The sequence below is a fragment of the Spinacia oleracea genome, chromosome 3, assembly GCF_020520425.1.
Source record: "Spinacia oleracea cultivar Varoflay chromosome 3, BTI_SOV_V1, whole genome shotgun sequence".
Lineage (NCBI taxonomy): Eukaryota > Viridiplantae > Streptophyta > Magnoliopsida > Caryophyllales > Amaranthaceae > Spinacia > Spinacia oleracea.
The window spans coordinates 40,421,013-40,432,535 of NC_079489.1; the positions used below are offsets into that span (position 1 = coordinate 40,421,013).

The following is an 11,523-nucleotide window of genomic DNA, read 5'->3' on the forward strand; positions in this document are numbered from 1 at the left end:
GTTGACAATTTGGCCGGATTGTTACTCTAAGGTGCCATTTTTAATACAGTTTTTTTAATTCAAGGTACTATTTGACAAAACTGAACAAATAAGGTACTAGTTCACAAAGTGAGGTAAAAAGAAGGTAATTTTTGACAATTTTGCCGCAAAATTTTAATTAATTCCGAGTAGTTTAAGTTGAGTAATTAATTGAAAAACTTTCCAAAATTATTAATTTAATTCATTAACTAACAAAAACGCCAAAAAGCTCGAACTGTGTGGCCTGTTTTGGCTATTCTGTTCTTACGAGTTGATCTTAAAACGGCATTTTCAATCAGATTAGGGTTAGAAAAATCGAATTTCAGACATTTTACGAATTCGGAACATATTCTACGATCTATCCAATAATCCAGAAACATTCGGAAAATTCGCGAAAAATTCGGGAAAAATTCGACAATTTCACAAACATAATAACATGCCAAAAAGTACTTAAAATACATGTTGCTCATGATACCATTGTAGGGGAATACAGTTAAAAACATATTAACGCAGCGGAATAATCCCCAAAGCTAGGAACCATGTATAAAGTACAGATCAAGCAGACTTACGTTCGTAGCGTGTTTTCCCTAGTTCAACGAACCACGAACACGAACAAGAGCACCAAATTTCGTTCCTCTACTTGGTTCACTGACACGTTCAAATCCGTCTTGAGATCAATAGCTTAGACATCACTCAAAATATTTTACCTTTTTTGGGAAGAACAATTATAATGGAGGCACAGAGAGTTTTGGGTTTCTCTTGCCTTAGGTTAGAATCTGATTTTTTGCACTAGGGTTAGGAAAACATATTAGACTAGGTTATAATAATAACCTATCAAGTGAGCCAAGCCAACCGGCCAAGCATAGAGCCCGACCTGCCAGCAAGGCCCACGACCGAAGCCTTTGCACAAGCGCACAACACACAACACGCAGTGGGCTGGGCCGCGCTGCTGTTGTTGTTGTTCCTTCTCCGTGCGTGCACAGACAAGGCAGCAAGTCCCATGGGACTTTTCTCCTCGCGCTTTGCTAGTGGGCTTGCTTTCGTGTTTGTTTTATTTAATTATCATTCGATAATTCATTTATCGTTTCGTACTTGACGATGCATTGTCGTTCGATACGATTATTCGTTTCGCCTAGCTTACGAATATACGCAATCACGATATAGGATTTCACAATCTAATGTTAAATCGTATAATTATGTTTTCCGAACTAATTTCCCGAAAAGCTATTAAATGAGTATCCGATTCATTTAATCCGACGATATGTTACATGTCAATGGTGTGGCCTTATAGGTTCAGTCAAGAGTAAGATGTGAGCCTAATATAGATTAGAACTCACTGATCGGAAGCATTGATCCAGCTAGCTGTTCCGATCACTTGATCTCACTGAATTAATTGTTCGTAATTAATCTGAACCTTGGTATTAGACTAATGCACCTTGGGTGAAGGACATATTTCCTTCACAACCCTCTTAGCTTGTCGGTGTTCCTTCCACACTGGAGTTTTGTCATTGTGAGGTTGTTCTTGTTCTTGACGCTGGTGTCTTTTCTCGCCGGTGCCGCCATCGTAGTTGTGGTTTTATGTTCTTGATGTTGTCGTTGTTTGTTGTTGTCACTATGTTGACCGTGCTTACCTCTTCTTCTCCCTTTTCTTGTTGATTAGAGAACCAAAGTCAATCACGAACTCCGTTCCTTCTATTCCAATTAATTTAACAAAATCAACCCATCAACATCCTTTGATTCTCTCTCATACAAATTCTATTTGTTTTAGGTTGGAGATTTGTAATTTGAGTTGCAATAATTTGGGTTTGAAATAGTTTGGGTTTGAAATAATCTGTATTCTCAATTATCTGGTAATTTAATTTGTTTGGGGTTTGCAACAATCTAGGTTTTTCAGGCCAAGTTTGAGGTTCAGATATTTTCGGAGAGTAGAGTTTTGGTAGCTGGAATTGGTTTAAAAGGAAGAGAAGAAAGAGAATGACAAGGTGAAGAGAGATTGTAGAGATGATGGTGGTGGAAAAAGAAGAAGAAGAAGAAGATGATGATGATGATGACGATGATGATGATGATTGATGGCATGAAGTGAAAGAAAAAGAGTAACATAAGTGAAAGAAAGCTCAAACAAAAGTTTTGGGTTTTTTTAAATAATAGTAGTTAACTAGTTAGTGCTCCGGGCGATTCCCCGGATAGTAGAAAATGGATTAATTAGATTCTTATATAACTTGTTTTGAGTATAATTTAATTGGTTACATTAAAATTTATCTTGCTTTGAGTATGCTTTAATAAATTTTAACAGGTAAGGATTACTAACTCGTAAAAGTAATAACTAATTAGTGATGTGATCGAGAATATTAATAAATGATTCAGATCATTTTCTCATTATATTGACTTAATATAATTGTGCACGTACAAGAAACAACAAAATAAATTGTGGCGTAATGGTTAAAATATGTGACTAACAAATGAGAGGTCACAGGTTCAAAACCACTAACATTTTTTCATGATCAAGAAAATTATATGAGATGTATGACATGTCAAAGATGACGATGCGGCATGTCATCGATAATAGGGAACGATAATAGGAAACGACATATATGTGGTGAGATGACATTCCTTGCCTTTGAGTTTTAATAATAGAATAGATTAATTTATTTGGGGTTTAATTAATATAATTAAGTGCTAATATTAGGATTATTAGAGAAAGTGGTTGAGTAATGGCCAAAAAGTAAATTCACGCTAACGAAGACTTAATGGAATGGACGAAAAATGCTCATTAAGAGAATTTTGTGTTAGTTTTTAAAACTTCAGGGGTATTTTGTGGATTCTGAAAAGTTTAGGGTTATTTGGTTCATTAAGTCAAACCTAGGGGTGGCAATCAGGTCGGGTTGAGTTGGGTTTGTGTTCGGGTCAGACTTAAACGGGTTGGAAACCTCCAACCTGAACCTAATCTGTTTAAGTAATCGGGTTGAAAATCTAAACCCTAACCTGATCTGTCTCTAATCGGGTCAACGTGAACCTGATCTGCTCAACCTGATATATTTTTACTTGAATCTATACAAATAGGTTAACCCGTTTAACTTGCTTATTTCGGGTTAACCCAAACCCATTTAACTTTTTTATTTCAGAAAATAATATTAAATTAACCCCTGTTTTTATCTTTAGATCTGGAGAAGACATATGGAAGAACTTGATCAGAAAATAGATTGTGATTACCCTTCAACAACAACCAAAATAAAAGTGCAGGATAATTTAAGATATTAAAATTATATTACAACTACATTGAACAATCAATTAAAATTATATACATCTAGAGTAAGAGATAAGATCTAACATTCTAAAATGTTGTGGAGATCGTCCAAGTTAGTAGCGTTGTGATGTTTGTAACACGCTGCCATAATTTTCTTGAACAAACAGCCCTACACACAAAAGAGAACAAAAAGTAATAATAATATTAGCATTTTTAGAAATAAAACGGAAATAAAAATTAGATCGGTAAAATTATAATCCACAAAATTATTCAATACATAAAACCATACAAAACCACAAAATTACTCTAAAATCAATTAATAATCCAGAAGCATGCATTACTCTTCAAATAAATAAAATAGATATGCAAATCCACAAAGTATTCTAAATTTAACATATAATGAAATAAATCTCAAACATAAATTGAAATAAAACATCAATCATTCCTAAATAAATTAATACCTAGTTGATGGAAGAAGAACACCGAAAAAGGTGAGTTGCGGTTCACTAACTCCCAAATTAATGTCTTATTTCGGGTTATTTCCTCATATTTCGGGTTACCAGGTCGGGTTGACCTAACCTGAAATTGACCCATTTAAGTAATCAGGTTAAACAGGTTTGTTTCGGGTTGAAATATTCAACCTTAACCTAACCCATTTACCTTCAGGTTGGGTTCGTGTCGACCCATTTAATTAATCGGGTTGGAAATCTTAACCCAAACTCGCTATTTTCAGCCCGGGTTCCGGTCGGGTTATCAGGTTGGGTCAGCTTTTGCCAGCCCTAGTCAAACCTCAGGAGAATTTCATGAAAAATCTGTTTAGAATTTTCCACCTAACCATGGTAATGGATCTGGGAACCAAATTGTCAACATGAATGTGTTCTACATTCTAGGCTACCCTATGGTGGAACATATCTTGTCAACCCAAACTCGTGGATATAGTGGTTGATCTTGGCCTTGAACCACCAACCATTGGCATTCATGTTGCTTGCAATATGTGAAGGATGTCCTTGGGCCTATCTTTAATTGCTAGATGAAGATGCAATCACCTTAGATCTACCCTCTTAGTCAAGAACCCTTTTGACAATTCAAACCAAACATGTTCGTGAACATGGAACCTAGCCTTAGGCAAGAACGGTCCATTTACATCATGACCGTTGTGCTAACTTTTTATTCATAAACTTTGTGTTATAGTAATCTTGTGGTTTCCCTTTTAGCCTATTCCCCATTTACGAGTCTTATAGTATTGTCATAATATGATAATCAACATTTAGCAAACATGATCGTCCACTAGTGAGTCCATATATATTTTCCGGACTTTTCTCTTTTAGGCCTGCAAACTAGTCTAGTTGTGCTTTGGCCATAACCTGAATTTACTACTCCGTGGAAGTTAGAGGTCGAATGACCCATCAAAATGTCGGTATTTTCAATCTCCGTCATTTTATAAAAGGATCAACTCAGTTCTTTAAAATACAGAGAAAATACTTGAAAAATATATAAATTGCGACCTATATTATCACCTATACATGAGTTAATTTTAAAAAAATTGTGAAGATTAAGCTAAAGGGGACAAATGACACTACAAGAAATTGTACCATTAACGACGGGAAATCCCGTTGTTAAAGGTCAATAATCGTAATTAATGATGGGATTTCTTGTAGGGGACCCGTCATTAAAGGGGGCCGTCATAAATGGAAAATTCCGTCGTTAACCCGTCGTAAAAGATATTTGCGATGGTTGTTCCCGTCTTTATTTATGCGATAGAATTTTAACCTGTCGTTATTAGCAGCGGCGGAGCCAGAAATTTTTTATTGGGGGGGGGGCAAATATACTACGATGTATATTATACAGAATATATTCATATCCCTTCGAGAATAAAAAAAATATCTTGTGCTCAAAATACACTCTTTAATCCTTTTTTGACCTTTTAAATAATTTTTTAATGTTGGCCATAAAAATCAAGTTGTCAAAGTAAGAATCGGAACAATTTTTTTTAGGGAAAAAAACACATAATAACTAATAAATGAAAGAAGAATATGAAAGTGAAAATAAAAAAGCAATAATAGAACTAAAATTTGCATAAGTAGAGATTTGAACATGTGATGAGCTATTAAAAATACCCTATAAATTTATATTTACCATCGCAGCTATTTGTTGTTTGTGCTTATAACTACAAGTCTACAATATTTGGTAATAATTCATAGCCATAGAGGGGGACATGGCCCACCCCAGTCTCCCCACGACCCACCCCAATCTCCCCTTGGTTCCGCCCCTTATTAGGTTGTCATTAAAGATAAAAATTTTTAGAAGTGTGAACATGTATTCCATAAAATTGTGTTGCTTTGTCGGAAAAGAGGTGGAAGTTATTAGTCAAATCTCGTGCTAATCCAACCATCATTTTATCTGTTCAGACTTAATGCTCGCTTCCCATGAACTATTGCTTACTCTACATTACTGAAGTAATCATAAATAAACACGTGTCCTACCAGTTTTAATCTGGTTGTTGGGGGAGTCAGCAGAATAATTAAACCATTGATTAGTTACTCTTTTACCTTGGGAAATGTTTAATTTTACTCCAATGTCATTATCATTTATATATAAGTATAAATCATTATCTGATATGTATTTCAAGATACATATCACTCCACTAAACGATAAAATAGGATAAAGATAAACGTTAAAGGATAAAATCAATTTTTTTTGAAAATGACATCCGTTTTTGAAAAATGGCATCGATTTTAGAAAAATGGCATTCATTTTTTCAAAATGGCATCTATTCTTTGAAAAATGACACCTGTTTTAATATTTGTCTTATCTTTATTTTGTCATTTAGTGGGGTGATATGTATCTTGAAATACATATAAGATATTGGTCTCTCCGCTCTCTCCAATGTTATTTGCAATAGATATCCGATAGCGAAAGATTTTATTACCGATTACGGTTTTAATAGGAATTCATTTATTTGATATCTCTAACCTTTAAAATACTCACATTTGCAACACTATGCTTATCAATAGTGTTTTGAGTCACAAATTCATGAAATTCACTATTTCTAAGGAAATGTTTTGCATTCCTTCCCTTTGCAAGCTCTATCATACTTCTTCAATCAACCAAGGTTCAAACCTTGTAAGCAACAAATTTCCACATTTTTTTTTCACTTTCTCTCTTTTCTGTTTTCTGATTCATAAGTGATAAATATTATATAAGGGAAAAGCTTTCCCCCAATATTATTGATGAACAAGAGTATTTATACACCCACAATTTCCAAGCAGGGCGTACGAAACAACTAGGATAAGAAAATCAAAGAGTTTCCTAAACCCACTAACCTTCCTAATACTTTCTAACTTACGTAACAACTACAACATTAATACTTTTAATACTTTGTAACTTACATAACAGCTAGAACATTATTACTTTCTTAATTAATTAGGTATAACATTTAATTTTCGTAACACCCTCCCTCAAGTTGGAGCATGTGTGGGGATTAAAAATGCCCAACTTGGAAAAAAGAAAATCAAATTGTTGCTTCCCAAGAGCTTTAGTAAACATGTCAGCGAGCTGTGAGGAAGTGGATACATAAGATGGTTCAATTACACCATCTACTATAGCATCACGAACAAAATGACAATCAACCTCAATGTGCTTTGTGCGCTCATGAAAAATCGGATTCTTAGCCATGTGCAAAGCGGACTAACTGTCACAAAATAATGGAATAACTTTAGGATGATGAACTCCTAAACTCAACAACAATCCCTTTAACCATTTTAATTCACATGTAATCGCGGCCATGGAGCGATATTCTGCCTCTGCGGAAGAGCGAGAAACAGTGTGTTGGTTTTTTTTGTCTTCCATGAAATAGGCGAATGACCTAAAAACACAAACCAACCTGTTAAAGAACGACGAGTGATGGGACACACTGCCCAATCTGAGTCGCACCATCCTTGCAAAGTTAAATTACTATCAGCACGTAATAGGATACCCTGCCCTGGTGTACCCTTCAAGTACCGAACAACTCTCAATGTTGCATCCCAATGGTCAACTCGAGGCTCCTGCATGAATTGTGATAAGATATAGACCGAATAAGCAAGGTCCGGAAGAGTCACAACTAAATAGACCAGGCGGCCTACAAGCCGGCGGTAAGCCTCAGGCTCCTTCATTAACGACCCATCAGCTAGGCCAAGACGATGATTTTGTTCAATGGTAAAGCCGCAAAACTGAAGGAAATAATGCCCTTGGTCCAAGTATGCATTCTATGTTAAGTCTAATAAATGCGGTTCAGTATTAATTAACAAGTTAATAATTCAGTGAGATCAAGTGAGCTGAATGCCTAGCTAGAGGCCGCTTCAGTTCAAGTGGAATTAATGATATTAATCCACAGCTTACTCTTGACTGAACCCGTAGGGTCACACAAATAGTACGTAAACGGATCAAGTATTTAATGGCATTAAATACTCCATCTATGAATATTCGGAACCGACGGATCTTGGTTTCAGTGGGAGCTAAGATCGTCACAGGCAAGAAATGAATACTCCGGAAACGATGATATTGCCGGAAACGGAAATATGGATCGTATCGGAAATATAAATATTATCCAAGTCGTAGATGTTGCCGGAAACGGAAACATGGTACGTATCGGAAAATATTATCGGAAATGGAAATATTGCCAGAATCGGAAATATTGCCGGAAACGGAAATATTGTCAGAATCGGAAATATTACCGGAATCGGAAAATAATTCCGGAAACGGAAATATTAAATATTTGTTCGAAACGGAAATTAATTCCGGAATCGGAAATATTAAATATTGTTCGTATCGGAAATGAATTCCGGAATCGGAAAATTTAATCGGAAGCGCATCGTACGAATAAGCATCGGACGAGGCCTGCCGGACGAGGCCCAACACGAAGCCAGGCCATCGCCCAGCAAGCCAAGCGCGCCGCACAAACAGCCACGCCAGGCCCAGCGCAAGGCCAGACCCAGCAGGCTGCGCAGCGCGCACAGCGCGCACAGCACGCGCAGCGCGCAGCGCGCGTGGGCGCTGCGTGGGCTGCTGCTCGCGCGCACGCATGGGGCCCCATCGTGGCTGCCGTGCGTGTGTGTGCAAGTGTTTGTGTTCGTGCACGTTTCCTAAAACATGCAGAGTTCGGTTAATGATTAAATTCCTAATTCTATTTGATAAATTAATTAAATTAGAGTTCTTGTAGGATTCTAGGTTTAATTAATTTGTATCTGAATAGGATTTCGATTCCCTTTCCATACCCCTATAAATATGAGGCTAGGGCTCACAATTTATAAGAAGTTTAAAAGTATTCAAAAAGTGAGTTTTTGAGAGAAAATTAAAACACACATCTTGCTCATAAAAGTGCCGAAATTTTCTAGTACCTTAAGGGCGATTCTAGTTGGTCAATCTTAAGGCGGATCCGGACGTGCTGTGGACTATCTACGGAGGGACGACACTTGGAGTCCTAAAGACTTGTTCTTGTTCGGTTCGGGCGCAGCTAGGGAGGGCACGCAACAAAGAGTATGCATCTAAATTATGCTATATGATTATGTGTAAATAATATGTTGTCCTGGGTTAATGGTTGTTTCCGCATGATCTATGTAATGTCATATGTATCATAACCTAACAGTGGTATCACGAGCCCCTTATTATTTTCATAATCTAAATTGCATGAACATGGTTAAATATTACAAATTTGCAAGAATTAAAAGGGGTGATTAATTTTCGTAATTGTTAATTAATTGCAAATTGCGTTTATTTAATTATACGTACGCAGTTTTTCGGCAGTTTCTTCGTTACTCATCCGAATTGAGTGATTTTTGTGTCAATTCCGCATGTAAAAGGCATTCTAAAATTTTGACAAAAATAAGTATTTTTCTGCCGAACCCAGAATTCTCAAATTCGAAGCCTAACTATGACTTTTCGAAGGTTTTAGTTTTTCGAATGCAAAATTTCGTAAATTTAAGATGTTAAATTAAATATTTGCGATTCTTGTTGATAAATCTTGAATTTTTGATTGACCTACTGCATATGTTTAACAAGTTTGAATGCCTAGTCTTGTTAATTATGCAGTCTAATTTGTAATTATGATTAATTTGTTGAAAATTAGAATAATTTAGAATTAATTTGATTTTCATAATTAATTGTAATTTAATTAGAAACCTATGATTAAAAACCACCATAAAAATTGTAAATTTATGATAAATTTTAAATTTTTATGACCTAGACTTGAATCCATAACAATCGGAAATCAATTGGATAATAAATTTTCGATTTTTCGCCCTAAAATTATGAAATTAATATTATTTATTAATTTGTCATTAATTTTAAATATAAATTTTAAATTTTTATGCGATTCGTTCATAAAACTTGCACGCACGAAGCAATGGACGCTTCGTGTTACCCTTAAGGGGTGTTGTATAATGCGGGCATGCGACGACGAGCAAGGGAGCTCGTCGCCCGTGCGGCACGAATGCAATGAGCAAGGGCGTAGTGCACGAGCACAAGGCAGCAGCCCTGCCTTGTGTCGTGTGCCACGAGCAATGGACGAATGGGCATGGGCGAAGGGCGAGCCAAGGCAGTCGCGTGTGGGCAGCAAGCGAGCTGCGCCACAACGCGCGCTGCCTCGCACAAGAGCGCGCAGCCTCGCGCGCAGCGAGCGCAAGCTCGCGTGCCACGAGCGCTGCGCCCAGCATTGCTCGCGCGCACAACGAGCGAGGACTCGCGCGCACAGTCAGCATTGCTCGCGCGCACAGCGAGCGATGTCGCCCGCCCAGCGAGCGATGTCGCGCGCCCAGCGAGCGATGGCTCGCGCGCCCAGCGAGCGATGTCGCGCGCGCACTGCGAGCGATAGCTCGCGTGCGATGAGCGATGGCGCGCGCAGCGAGCACCAATGCGTGCGGAGGCTTGCGATGGGGATGCAGCAGCTATGCGACGAGCGCATGGGCTGCGCGCACATGGCCAGCAATGGCTGTGTGTGTGCGGCCCATGGGCGTGCAACGCGTAGGGTGTTTGCGTTACGATTAAAGATCGTTTTGAATGTTTAATTTGAAAATTTCAGTTCACGTAATTTTAATTAATTTTAAAATTAATAATTTAAATTATTTTCTTGGATTTTAATTTTGAATATTGTAATTATAATAAATGTTATTTATTCTAATTATTTTACTAAAATTAAAATCATGAATTAATTTAAATACGACTGAAATTAAATTAAACTTTTTGGATTCAATTATAAATTGATATGAGCTTTAAATTTTAATTAAATTTGTATGTTTCCGGTTGGACTAGAAATACATTTTTATGTTTAAAATTAGTAAAGCATATAAATTTATTGGTTTAAGTGGGAGCGCTTTTAGTCATAAACTCTTGATTAGGTCTACAAATCCTTAAGGTTAAAACAACTTGATTAGAATTAATAAGGACTGAATAATTGGTAGATTATTGGTGCCCTTGATTAATTGCTGCAAATGTTTACGTGATGCATAATGTGTTTTACTAACCAGCTATGTGGGCCATTCATGATAATGAATGGGTGAATGGTATATATTGTATATGTACTGTTTTGCAGGTTATGAAGTGACTAGTATGGCCCAAATAGGATAGAAAATATGGTCTGCGTACCATTAATTTGAATGTAATTGGTCTAAAGTACCAAAGTTGTTTTTCAATTCAAATATGGTCTGCGTACCATCAAATAGTTGTAATTAGTTTTAATTATAGCTTATCCTATTTGAAGAAAATGGTGCCTCCCACGGAGATTTTCAAGACGGACTTTGAAGTTAAAGCTTCAAGATGAAGTCGGGCCATACTAGATCACATTTATCTTATGCATGTTTTAAGTTATTTATTGTTTTAAATATGTCTTAAAATGCATGAGATCAAAAGCTTGATTATGTTGCATGATTAAGGATTTTAGTTCACTTAAAATCTAACCAACATAGTAAGAGCCTTAAGTTCCTAACTTAAAAATTGAGTTAAAAGGTGCCATGCCAAAATATACACTTGCTTGGATATCCTTTACATCAATCTAGTAATAGTTTTCGCTCAGCGAGGTGTTACTTATTGGTCCTAAAGGGGCAAGGTACACAAATAATTGTGAGTACATGTTAGTTTTGGTGAAACTCAACGATATAAGTAAGGAGTCCTTTTATGTCGTGGCAAATTCGATAGGTTTACCTAATAAGTTCTTAGACGTACCTATCAACCAAGAATAGTTTCTAGACTATTAGCAAAAGGCTTTTGCTTACCTAAGATGTTCTAGG

General features: G+C 36.7%; 1 protein-coding gene across 2 annotated transcripts; it reads right to left on the minus strand.

Moving 5' to 3' along the window:
• Positions 1-6,324: 6,324 nt before the first annotated feature.
• On the minus strand, positions 6,325-7,468 carry LOC130468963 (uncharacterized mitochondrial protein AtMg00810-like). Of its 2 annotated transcripts, none has more exons than XM_056838006.1 (2): positions 7,146-7,468; positions 6,325-6,953 (listed from the first exon to the last, which is right to left on the minus strand). In XM_056838006.1, exons 1-2 carry the CDS (start codon positions 7,414-7,416, stop codon positions 6,862-6,864), a joined length of 363 nt encoding a protein of 120 aa, XP_056693984.1. In that variant the 5' UTR covers positions 7,417-7,468; the 3' UTR covers positions 6,325-6,861. The 2 variants fall into 2 exon arrangements, with proteins under 2 accessions (XP_056693984.1, XP_056693983.1); XM_056838005.1 differs by having other exon boundaries at positions 6,325-7,065.
• Positions 7,469-11,523: the final 4,055 nt, after the last annotated feature.